The sequence below is a fragment of the Nerophis lumbriciformis genome, linkage group LG02 (assembly GCF_033978685.3).
Source record: "Nerophis lumbriciformis linkage group LG02, RoL_Nlum_v2.1, whole genome shotgun sequence".
Lineage (NCBI taxonomy): Eukaryota > Metazoa > Chordata > Actinopteri > Syngnathiformes > Syngnathidae > Nerophis > Nerophis lumbriciformis.
In genome coordinates this window covers 8,569,211-8,582,500 of record NC_084549.2, presented here as the reverse complement: position 1 = coordinate 8,582,500, position 13,290 = coordinate 8,569,211, and the positions used below count along the sequence as shown (strand labels likewise).

At 38.4% G+C, this 13,290-nt stretch overlaps 1 protein-coding gene across 1 annotated transcript; it reads left to right on the top strand.

Annotated features, from left to right (window-relative positions):
- The first annotated feature begins 1,038 nt into the window (after positions 1–1,038).
- Positions 1,039–7,251, top strand: LOC133581096 (catechol O-methyltransferase domain-containing protein 1-like). Its single transcript, XM_061935296.1, has 7 exons — positions 1,039–1,167; positions 1,226–1,344; positions 1,541–1,646; positions 3,430–3,548; positions 6,605–6,659; positions 6,751–6,884; positions 6,961–7,251. Exons 1-7 carry the CDS (start codon positions 1,113–1,115, stop codon positions 7,111–7,113), a joined length of 741 nt encoding a protein of 246 aa, XP_061791280.1. The 5' UTR covers positions 1,039–1,112; the 3' UTR covers positions 7,114–7,251.
- The last annotated feature ends 6,039 nt before the right edge of the window (positions 7,252–13,290 follow it).

Here is a 13,290-nt window from a genome sequence, read left to right as displayed (position 1 = left end):
AAACAGAGTGGACCGACACTAGCAGATGACATGGCACCCCAAACCATCACTGATGGTGGAAACTTTACACTAGACTTCAGGCAACGTGGATCCTGTGCCTCTCCTGTCTTCCTCCAGACTCTGGGACCTCGATTTCCAAAGGAAATGCAAAATTTGCATGGTTGGGTGATGGTTTGGGGTGCCATGTCATCTGCTGGTGTCGGTCCACTCTGTTTCCTGAGATCCAGGGTCAACGCAGCAGTCTACCAGCAAGTTTTAGAGCACTTCATGCTTCCTGCTGCTGACCTGCTCTATGGAGATGGAGATTTCAAGTTCCAACAGGACTGGCGCCTGCACACAGCGCAAAATCTACCCGTGCCTGGTTTACGGACCATGGTATTTCTGTTCTAAATTGGCCCGCCAACTCCCCTGACCTTAGCCCCATAGAAAATCTGTGGGGTATTGTGAAAAGGAAGATGCAGAATGCCAGACCCAAAAACGCAGAAGAGTTGAAGGCCACTATCAGAGCAACCTGGGCTCTCATAACACCTGAGCAGTGCCAGAAACTCATCGACTCCATGCCACGCCGCATTAACGCAGTAATTGAGGCAAAAGGAGCTCCAACCAAGTATTGAGTATTGTACATGCTCATATTTTTCATTTTCATACTATTCAGTTGGCCAACATTTCTAAAAATCCCTTTTTTGTATTAGCCTTAAGTAATATTCTAATTTTGTGACACACGGAATTTTGGATTTTCATTTGTTGCCACTTCAAATCATCAAAATTAAATGAAATAAACATTTGAATGCATCAGTCTGTGTGCAATGAATAAATATAATGTACAAGTTACACCTTTTGAATGCAATTACTGAAATAAATCAAGTTTTTCAAAATATTCTAATTTACTGGCTTTTACCTGTATATACACATATATATGTATGTATGTATATATATATCTATATATACCTTGCTTTTATTTGATTGGTTGAGAGAAATCACATGGTTTGTTTTTGCACTTCTCTCCCCTTAAAGTTCATGTCAAAGGTCAAACAAACATTTGGTTCCACAAGTGCACCGCGGAGTGGAACAACCAGTCCATCTTTTTTTTCCTCTCTCTTCTCCAGGAGAAAATGTCGGCACACGTCAGATTTCTGCTCTGCCTGGGACTTTATTCCCTGCTAATGGGTAGGAAGCGGAGGCCTGTGCGTGTGACTGCAGGGGGAATGACGGTGTTGTTTGGCAGGTGCGGTAAGGTGTGCTTGCATCGGGAAGAGTCACGGCGACGGGAAGGACGACCCGGTGCTGCAGTACGTGACTAACCACTCGCTGAGGGAACATCCAGTCCTCACCAAACTCAGACTGGTAAATACTCAATTACTACTTTCCGTAACATAGTGTTTTTCAACCACTGTGCCCTGGGAGATTATGTAATTTCACCTATTTGGGTTAAAAATATTTTTTGCAAACCGGCAAAAGCTCTCGAGCTCGGCAGTGTAATACTCTTCCATATCAGTAGGTAGGTTTTTTTTTTTACATGGTCATTCCATTTTAATTTCAGAGAACTCTCGAGGACCGATGGAACAGAATGATGGTGGACAGTGAACAGGCCCAGCTCATGGCGAATCTCATGAGACTGATCAATGCCACTAAAGCAATTGAAATTGGTGAGGTTGCACAAATTGATTGAGAAGTTTATTGACATCTTAAAAAATTGAATCCATGTAATGCTTTAAAATGGCACAAAAAAGCCAAAAGGCTTTTTTCCATTGTGGTCCACACTGTTAAGTGTATTTATCCACACATTATATTGTATTCCATTGTTATTATTTACATTTAAAAAAAATACTTATTACTTATATATAATATTATTATTTGAATGAATCAAAAACGGTACTATACTCTGTTTGGAAAAAGTACCGGTTCCCATGCATGACGTCACGTCGTGACATTGCTGGTTTTACGAGCAGAGGAGCATGTTCGGCGGCGCACACACACACACAGAGTACTTACAAGCAGACACAGTGTGGACACAGAAAAGGGAGAACGGACGCATTTTGGCTTAAAAGGTAAAGATAAAGGTGAAGTTATAACACTGAATGTCCATCCGCAGTCGGCAGTGTTTTAGCTACTTCTAAATCACTAATCCTCGTCTCCGTGGCGACAAATAAAGTACGTTTCGTACAAGTATCATTATCACTGCAGGACGAGGAATAGCTAAACAGGCTTCACTACACGCCGTAGGAGGATACAATAGCTCACCGGCGTCACAATGTAAACAAACGCCATGAGTGGATCTACACCTGACGTCCACTGTAATGATACCAAGTACAATAGCGTATCTAGTCGATACCACTATGATTACATCAATATTTTATATCCTCACAATTTTTTTTTTATTTTTTTTTAAATTCATATAATGTTTATAAACTCAGGAAATATGTCCCTGGACACATGAGGGCTTTGAATATGAGCAATGTATGATCCTGTAACTACTTGGTATCGGATCGATACCTAAATGTGTGGTATCATCCAAAACTAATGTAAAGTATCCAAACAACAGGAGAATAAGTGATTATTGCATTTTAACAGAAGTGTAGATAGAACATGTTGAAACAGAAAATAAGCAGATATTAACAGTAAATGAACAAGTAGATTAATAATACATTTTTTACAGCTTGTCCTTTATAATGTTGACAAAATAATAGGTAGATAAATGACACAATATGTTACTGCATTCGTCAGCAGACTAATTAGGAGCCTTTGTTTGTGTACTTACTACTAAAAGACAAGTTGTCTAGTATGTTCACTATTTTATTTAAGGACAAAATTGCAATAATAAAAATATGTTTAATGTACCCTAAGATTTTTTTTGGTGTTTGTCGAAGAAGCGCTAGTGTCCACTTTTCAAATATACTGTAATTTATATTTTTTTGTTAAAATAAAGCCAGTAATGCCATTTTTTTGTGGTCTCCTTTATTTAGAAATGTATCGAAAAGTATCAAAAGACATTTTGGTACCGGTACCAAAATATTGGTGTCGAGACAACCATAATTTTTATATTTTTGTATTAATTGTGTGTATTATTCTTAGTCATATTTCTTTATTATAATTCTATATTTTATCTTACATTGAACACGGGGTAAAACATTCTCAGCAAGACAATTATTTCCCAATTTATTGAATTTATTTATTTATTTTACATATTATATTCATATTTCTTTATAGTAAATATATATAAATATATATACATTTAATATATATGAATACCTTTAATATATACAAATACATATAAATATAATAAAAATACATTTGAAAAAATTACACATGGTATTATGCACCCAGAATGGTATTAGCCATGCTTGACAATTATTATACTTTTTTTTTTTTTACATTTAATGTATTATTACATTAATTTGTCCTTATTATATAATATATTTTACTTTCCAGGGCTGTACATGGGGTACAACGCACTCAGCATGGCTTTGGCCATGCCGGTCGACGGACACGTGGTTGCGTGTGAAATAGAAGAGGCGTACGTGGACATCGCCAAACCATTTTTTAAGGAGGTGAATAGTCCAAAAAAAAAAAAAAAGTACATATTTTGATGTTTTCAACAAAGTAGCTGGGGAGAGGGAAGTCTGGGCTTCTCTGCTTAGGCTGCTGCCCCCGCGACCCCACTTTGGATAGGCAGAAGAATAGAATAGAAAGTACTTTAATGATCCCTGGGGGAAATTCAGCACCACAGTTCGCTCACAATAGACAGTAATAATAATAAATAATATGATATATATATTATAATTATAATATATAAATAATATAAGAAGAAGAAGATGGTCCAATAGTAAATTTATGGGGTCCCACTCTTTTGTATACGTTTTGAAAACAAATGATAAATGCATTATCCTGTTATATCTCACATTCTATATTGTGTTTTGGAAAAAGGTTGTCATAAACGTTACTTAATTCATTAAAAAAAACAAAAAACAAAACACATTTTTATGATTATATATAAATGTATTCAGTTATAAACATTCATTCACTTTCTTCTTTCCTTCATGCATCTAAACTTTACAGCTGCCGGTATTTTTTTCTGTATTTTATTGTCATATTTTCAGAATGTGTTAATTATATTTTTGGCCAAAGTAAGACAAAAAAAAACAATCTGAAGTTGTCTTTATTATATTTTTTTTTATGCCATGAATTTAATAGTCCGGCCCGCGTGTGCACAGATTATCCTCCATGTGGCCCCTGAGCTAAAATGAGTTTGACACCCCTGGCTGTACACTAATAAGACAGTATTGTGTTACATCAGGCTTTAGAGCCTGAGCAAAATTAAGAAAAATAGACAATCATGCAATAAAAACAGCAAAGTAATAGTGTTAAATATAAAAGGGCATGGACCCTTAATTCATGTTTGTTTACATGCTTTTTTTGTTTTGTTTTTGTCTTTGCTATTTGGCCTTATTAAACCCTAATTAGAATAAAAACTAAGAATCATCTTTTGATATGATGGACTTAGTCCATAAGTACACAAACGTGTGCTTCATGTTTAGTGACATGCTAATTCTTATTTTTACACTTTTTTTTCCCAAATTCCATTGTATGTTATACTCTTCTGACACCACCAGGTGGCAGTGTAAGTGTCCACATAAGCGGCCATAAGACCCCAATTCAGTAGCAATTTTGGAAATAAGAGCTAAAAGGTGCTGTCCACGCATGTAGCCACTAAGCTTTTAGAGGTTTTAATTTAGGTTGTTTTTTTTTACTACTTTACAGTCATAATTTAAAAAGGACATTAAATAGATAAATATATTGAATGATTAAAAACCTATATGTTGTCTTGGAATAATGCTTTTTATCATGCATTTTTAAATTAAAAAGGGGACAATTTAATTTCCGTACAATTCAAAATATTGTAATTTAATTTGAATTAATTATTTTAATAATGTTATAATTATTTCAATCACTAAGCTTTTAGAGGTTTTAATTTAGTTTTTTTTTTTTACTACTTTACAGTCATAATTTAAAAGGACATTAAATAGATAAATATATTGAATGATTAAAAACCTATATGTTGTCTTGGAATAATGCTTTTTATCATGCATTTTTAAATTAAAGGGGACAATTTAATTTCCGTACAATTCAAAATATTGTAATTTAATTTGAATTAATTATTTTAATAATGTTATAATTATTTCAATCAGGGGTGCCCACAACTTTTCAATGGACCAAGTGGAGGGGGATCTACCTCATTCATATATATTTATTTATTTATGAAAGAGACATTTTTTGTGTTAACAAGTTAAAGGTGTTTAATGATAATACAAGCATGTTTAATTCCTTTCTTTCATGCAGACAAGAATATAAGTTGGTGTATGACCTGATTCTGATGACTTGCATTGATTGGAATCAGACAGTAGTGCTGACAACGTCCACATTTTTTTAAATGGGAGGAGAAAAAAAGTCCTCCTTTCTGTCCAACACCACATGAATGGTTGGTTTTTGCCATCTTATTGGTCCAGCTTCCATACTCCTTTTTATACTCTTTACAAGAAATACATTGGCGGCACCTCGGAGTCTTGTTCACGAGTGGGGGAAGAGTGGATCGTGAGATCGACAGGCGGATCGGTGCGGCGTCTTCAGTAATGCGGACGCTGTATCGATCCGTTGTGGTGAAGAGGGAGCTGAGCCGGAAGGCAAAGCTCTCAATTTACCGGTCGATCTACGTTCCCATCCTCACCTATGGTCATGAGCTTTGGGTTATGACCGAAAGGACAAGATCACGGGTACAAGCGGCCGAAATGAGTTTCCTCCGCCGGGTGGCGTGTCTCTCCCTTAGAGATAGGGTGAGAAGCTCTGCCATCCGGGAGGAGCTCAAAGTAAAGCCGCTGCTCCTCCACATCGAGAGGAGCCAGATGAGGTGGTTCGGGCATCTGGTCAGGATGCCACCCGAACGCCTCCCTAGGGAGGTGTTTAGGGCACGTCCGACCGGTAGGAGGCCGCGGGGAAGACCCAGGACACATTGGGAAGACTATGTCTCCCGGCTGGCCTGGGAACGCCTCGGGGTCCCACAGGAAGAGCTGGACGAAGTGGCTGGGGAGAGGGAAGTCTGGGCTTCCCTGCTTAGGCTGCTGCCCCCGCGACCCGACCTCGGATAAGCGGAAGAAGATGGATGGATGGATGGACATTGGCGGCCAACTCCGTAACTTGCTCGCTTTCTGAGACTCTTAGTTTGTAAGTGCGGGCCGGATGAAGCAGGGCTTTTATTGTGAAGACAGGAACTGCGCGGTCGTTCTTTGGAGTTTTGACGGCAGGTAGGGCGCCAGAGTCAGTTGTATTTAAAAAAAAAAAAAAAAAAAAAAAAAAAAAAAGTGTTTCTCGCCTTCCTGTCGGTCGTTTTTTCTTAATAATGACCTGGCAGCAGCCAGCGTCATCTCACAAGACCCTCGGGTGCTGCGAATGTCAATCAAGTGACGGAAAGTGACATCATAGTGAAGATTTATGATTGGTAATTTTTAGGTCTTTTTTTTTTTTTAATGCCTGGCTTAATGTAGACTGTATTATTTAATATTTTGTATATTTATATGAATATAAGTTTTAAGTGTGTGACCAACATCCACAGGCTGGCGTGGAGAATAAGATAGAAGTACGACTCCAACCGGCAATGACCACGCTAAGTACACTATTTTTTTTTTTGGCTTTTTGACCAATTTTTCACTTTTTTTTATAATTTTGAATCTATTTACTTTTTCTTTTTTTTTTTTTAAGATGAGCTGTTAGCAGCGGGAGAGAACGGGACCTTTGATTTCGTCTTCATCGACGCCGACAAGACCAGCTATGATGGATATTATGAAAAGTCCTTGGAGCTCATCCGCAAAGGAGGCATTATCGCTATTGATAACGTAGGTGATGCAACTCCCTAGGAAAATATGAGCTTATTATAAGTGCGTTTTTTTTTTTTTTTTTTTTTTTGTAAAGGTGCTGTGGAGTGGCAAGGTTGTGAATCCGGCGCCGAATGACGTGACTTCCAGGACTCTGGACGCTCTCAATAAGAAGCTGCACCAGGACCAGAGGATCGAGCTGAGCATGATCACTGTGGGGGATGGGCTGACCATCGCCATCAAACGATAAAACGGAACATAATGTCGAATTAAAGGATTAACAGCACTGGTTGTTTGCCACATTTTCTAAACAAAGTTTTACAAAAATGTACAAAACCAGTGAAGTTGGCACGTTGTGTCAATGGTAAATAAAAAGATGATTTGCAAATCCTTTTCAACTTATATTTAATTGAATAGACTGCAAAGACAAGATATTTAACGATCAAACTGGTGAACTTTGTTATTTTTTTGCAAATATTAGCTCATTTGGGGGAAAAAAGCTGTTTCAAAAAAGCTGGCACAAATGGCAAAAAAGACTGAGAAAGTTGAGGAATGCTCATCAAACATCCCACAGGTGAACATGCTAATGGGGAACAGGTGGGTGCCATGATTGGGTATAAAAGCAGCTTCCATGAAATGCTCAGTCATTCACAAACAAGGACGGGGCGAGGGTCACCACTTTGTCAACAAATTGTCGAATGGTTTAGGAACAACATTTCTCAACTAGCAAGGAATTCAGGGATTTCTGTAATATCATCAAAAGGTTCAGAGAATCTGGAGAAATCACTGCATGTAAGCGATGATATTACAGACCTTCGATCCCTCAGGCGGTACCGCATCAACAAGCGACATCGGTGTGTAAAGGATATCGCCACATGGGCTCAGGAACACTTCAGAAAACCACTGTCAGTAACTACAGTCGGTCACTACATCTGTGAGTGCAAGTAAACTCTACTATGCAAAGCCAAAACCGTTTATCAACAACACCCAGAAACGCCGCCGGCTTCGCTGGGCCCGAGCTCATCTAAGATGGACTGATGCAAAGTGTAAAAGTGTTCTGTGGTCTGACGAGTCCACGTTTCAAATTGTTTTTGGAAACTGTGGACGTCGTGTCCTCCGGACCAAAGAGGAAAAGAACCATCCGTACTGTTCGAGGTACAAAGTTGAAAAGCCAGCATCTGTGATGGTATGGGGGTGTATTAGTGCCCAAGGCATGGGTAACTTACACATCTGTGAAGGCACCATTAATGCTGAAAGGTACATACAGGTTTTGGAGCAACATATGTTGCCATCGACGCATATGTTTCATGGACGCCCCTGCTTATTTCAGCAAGACAATGCCAAGCCATGTGTTACAACAGGGTGGCTTCGTAGTAAAAGAGTGCGGGTACTAGACTGGCCTGCCTGTAGTCCAGACCTGTCTCCCATTGAAAATGTGTGGCGCATTATGAAGCCTAAAATACCACAACGGAGACTGTTGAACAACTTAAGCTGTACATCAAGTAAGAATGGGAAAGAATTCCACCTGAGAAGCTTAAAAAATGTGTCTCCTCAGTTCGTGGCAAGACAATGCCAAGCCACGTGTTACAACAGCGTGGCTTCATAGTAAAAGAGTGCGGGTACTAGACTAGCCTGCCTGTGTGTGTAATGGCGCAATATGAAGACTAAAATACCACAACTTAAACTGTACATCAAGCAAGAATGGGAAAGAATTCCACCTGAAAAGCTTCAAAAATGTGTCTTCTCAGTTCCCAAACGTTTACTGAGTGTTGTTAAAAGGAAAGGCCATGTAACACAGTGGTGAACATGCCCCTGTGACAACTTTTTTGCAATGTGTTGCTGACATTAAATTCTAAGTTAATGATTATTTGCAAAAAAAAAATTAGTTTCTCAGTGTGAACATTAAATATCTTGTCTTTGCAGTCTATTCAGTTGAATATAAGTTGAAAAGGATTTGCAAATCATTGCATTCTCTTTTTATTTACAAACTACACAACATGCCAACTTCACTGGCTTTGGTTTAGCACATGCTATTGCATTGTTTTTTTAAACACCATATCTACACGTTTTAAAAGGCATGTTACATATTAAAATTGGGCGGCTCAAATTAAGAGACGATTTGAGATGCAAGTGTTCTGAGTTGAGCGCCATCACAGAACCAGTTCAACTTGAAAGTTGAGGTACTACTGTATAAAAATGTGGCTGTGTGAGATTAAATAGCATGCTGTAGCGGTTGCTTTTAAGGCCATAATTCACCTCACCTGTTTACTTGTCTTTGTCATTTCTATTGTGCACGTAATGTTCTTGTTTACCATTCATATATGCCGTTAAGATTAATTTCGTGCAGGCCCCTTTAAGAGACCATCAAGAGATTTACCCAAAGGTGGTCCTTGTTGTGCATTAAACACACAACTTTGACTGTACTAATACTTTTACTACAAGCCATCATATTTCTGTGTGGGCCAGACTATCTACGGAATAGTGGAAAAGTGGAACAAAGAAAATAGGACGCGTAGAATAAATGAACAGTGGAAGAGAGGACTAGTGGAACAGTCTAATAGAAGACAAGAGGAGGAGAGGAAAAGTTACAAAGCAAGAGGAATAGAAGAAAAGTGGACTAGAGGAATAGTGGAACGGCTGAACAAGGGGATAAAGGAACAGTGGACGAGAGTAAAATAAGATTGATGGAATAAAGGAACACTAGAATAGAGAAATAGTGGAAAAGTGAAATAGAGGAATAGTGGAACGGGTGAACAAGGGGATAAAAGAACAGTGGAATAGAGGAACAGTGGACTAGAGTAAAATAAGAATGATGGAATAAAGGAACACTAGAATAGAGAAATAGTGGAAAAGTGAAATAGAGGAATAGTGGAACGGGTGAACAAGGGGATAAAGGAACAGTGGAATAGAGGAACAGTGGACTAGAGTAAAATAAGAATGATGGAATAAAGGAACACTAGAATAGAGAAATAGTGGAAAAGTGAAATAGAGGAATAGTGGAACGGGTGAACAAGGGGATAAAGGAACAGTGGAATAGAGGAACAGTGGACTAGAGTAAAATAAGAATGATGGAATAAAGGAACACTAGAATAGAGAAATAGTGGAAAAGTGAAATAGAGGAATAGTGGAAGAGACAAACAGTGGAATAGTGTAAAAGAAGAATGGATGAACAGAGCAACAGTGGAATAAAGGAAGTGTGGAACAGTCTAATAGAAGACAAGAGGAGGAGAGGAAAAGTTACAAAGCAACAGAGGAATAGAAGAAAAGTGGACTAGAGGAATAGTGGAACGGGTGAACAAGGGGATAAAGGAACAGTGGAATAGAGGAACAGTGGACTAGAGTAAAATAAGAATGATGGAATAAAGGAACATTAGAATAGAGAAATAGTGGAAAAGTGAAATAGAGGAATAGTGCAACGGGTGAACAAGGGGATATAGGAACAGTGGAATAGAGGAACAGTGGACTAGAGTAAAATAAGAATGATGGAATAAAGGAACACTAGAATAGAGAAATAGTGGAATGGATGAACAAGGGGATAAAGGAACAGTGGAATAGAGGAACAGTGGACTAGAGTAAAATAAGAATGATGGAATAAAGAAACACTAGAATAGAGAAATAGTGGAAAAGTGAAATAGAGGAATAGTGGAACGGGTGAACAAGGGGATAAAGGAACAGTGTAATAGAGGAACAGTGGACTAGAGTAAGATAAGAATGATGGAATAAAGGAACACTAGAATAGAGAAATAGTGGAATGGATGAACAAGGGGATAAAGGAACAGTGGAATAGAGGAACAGTGGACTAGAGTAAAATAAGAATGATGGAATAAAGAAACACTAGAATAGAGAAATAGTGGAAAAGTGAAATAGAGGAATAGTGGAACGGGTGAACAAGGGGATAAAGGAACAGTGTAATAGAGGAACAGTGGACTAGAGTAAGATAAGAATGATGGAATAAAGGAACACTAGAATAGAGAAATAGTGGAAAAGTGAAATAGTGGAAGAGACAAACAGTGGAACAGTATAAAAGAAGAATGGATGAACAGAGCAACATGGGAACAGTGGAATAGAGGAAGTGTGGAAGAGTTTAATAGAAGACAAGAGGAAAGGAAAAGTTACAAAGCAACAGAGGAATAGAAGAAAAGTGGACTAGAGGAATAGTGGAACAGGTGAACAAGAGGGTAAAGGAACAGTGTAATAGAGGAACAGTGGACTAGAGTAAGATAAGAATGACGGAATAAAGGAACACTAGAATAGAGAAATCGTGGAAAAGTGAAATAGAGGAATAGTGGAACGGGTGAACAAGGGGATAAAGGAACATTGGAATAGAGGAACAGTGGATTAGAGTAAAATAAGAATGATGGAATAAAGGAACACTAGAATAGAGAAATAGTGGAATGGGTTGAACAAGGGGATAAAGGAACAGTGGAATAAAGGAAGTGTGGAAGAGTCTAATAGAAGACAAGAGGAGGAGAGGAAAAGCTACAAAGCAACAGAGGAATAGAAGAAAAGTGGACTAGAGGAATAGTAGAACGGGTGAACAAGGGGGTAAAGGAACAGTGGAATAGAGTAAGATAAGAATGACGGAATAAAGGAACACTAGAATAGAGAAATCGTGGAAAAGTGAAATAGAGGAATAGTGGAACGGGTGAACAAGGGGATAAAGGAACAGTGGAATAGAGGAACAGTGGACTAGAGTAAAATAAGAATGATGGAATAAAGGAACACTAGAATAGAGAAATAGTGGAACGGGTGAACAAGGGGATAAAGGAACAGTGGAATAGAGTAAAATAAGAATGATGGAATAAAGGAACACTAGAATAGAGAAATAGTGGAAAAGTGAAATAGAGGAATAGTGGAAGAGACAAACAGTGGAACAGTGTAAAAGAAGAATGGATGAACAGAGCAACATGGGAACAGTGGAATAAAGGAAATGTGGAAGAGTTTAATAGAAGACAAGAGGAGGAAAGGAAAAGTTACAAAGCAACAGAGGAATAGAATAAAAGTGGACTAGAGGAATAGTGGAACGGGTGAACAAGGGGGTAAAGGAACAGTGGAATAGAGTAAGATAAGAATGATGGAATAAAGGAACACTAGAATAGAGAAATCGTGGAAAAGTGAAATAGAGGAATAGTGGAACGAGTGAACAAGGGGATAAAGGAACATTGGAATAGAGGAACAGTGGACTAGAGTAAAATAAGAATGATGGAATAAAGGAACACTAGAATAGAGAAATAGTGGAAAAGTGAAATAGAGGAATAGTGGAACGGGTGAACAAGGGGATAAAGGAACAGTGGAATAGAGGAACAGTGGACTAGAGTAAAATAAGAATGATGGAATAAAAGAACACTAGAATAGAGAAATAGTGGAACGGGTCAACAAGGGGATAAAGGAACAGTGGAATAAAGGAAGTGTGGAAGAGTCTAATAGAAGACAAGAGGAGGAGAGGAAAAGTTACAAAGCAACAGAGGAATAGAAGAAAAGTGGACTAGAGGAATAGTGGAACGGGTGAACAAGGGGATAAAGGAACAGTGGAATAGAGTACGATAAGAATGACGGAATAAAGGAACACTAGAATAGAGAAATCGTGGAAAAATGAAATAGAGGAATAGTGGAACGGGTGAACAAGGGGATAAAGGAACATTGGAATAGAGGAACAGTGGACTACAGTAAAATAAAAATGATGGAATAAAGGAACACTAGAATAGAGAAATAATGGAAAAGTGAAATAGAGGAATAGTGGAACGGGTGAACAAGGGGATAAAGGAACATTGGAATAGAGTAAAATAAGAATGATGGCATAAAGGAACACTAGAATAGAGAAATGTGGAACAGGTCAACAAGGGGATAAAGGAACAGTGGAATAAAGGAAGTGTAGAAGAGTCTAATAGAAGACAAGAGGAGGAGAGGAAAAAAGGAATAGAAGAAAAGTGGACTAGACGCAGGGCTCCCCAACCTTTTTAGCACCATGGACCGGTTTAATGTAGGCATTATTTTCAGGGACCGGCTTTCCACTTGTGTCAGATAAATACAGCAAAAATAAGTGCATGAAAAATACAACTCACTCTTTTGAGTCCATCCGTCCATCCATTTTCTACCGCTTGTCCCTTTTGGGGTGGCAGGGGGTGCTGGAGTCTATCTCAGCTGCATTCAGGCGGAAGGGGGGGTACACCCTGGACAAGTCGCTACCTCATCGCAGGGCCTGTGGCAAATATATGTAAACATTTTTTTTCCCAAAAATTTGGTGGGTGTGGCTTAAATACCGGTGCGCTCTATAACCCGAAAAATAGGGTATTTGGGTTATAACCATGTATTAATTTGACATTTCAGGTTTATGTCACTTTATTAATTTATTAACTTTAACATTTGTGTTAAAGCGTGTGAATTACGAGAACCACAAATGCGGCAAAATGACACGAGACAGCGGCCA

Coding starts and splice junctions, on each gene's coding strand:
- LOC133581096 (XM_061935296.1), top strand. CDS start 1,113: ATGTCGGCACACGTCAGATTTCTGCTCTGCCTGGGACTTTATTCCCTG. Junction 3,549..6,604: donor CCAAACCATTTTTTAAGGAG/GTGAATAGTCCA, acceptor CAACATCCACAG/GCTGGCGTGGAGAATAAGAT. Junction 6,885..6,960: donor GCATTATCGCTATTGATAAC/GTAGGTGATGCA, acceptor TTTTTTGTAAAG/GTGCTGTGGAGTGGCAAGGT.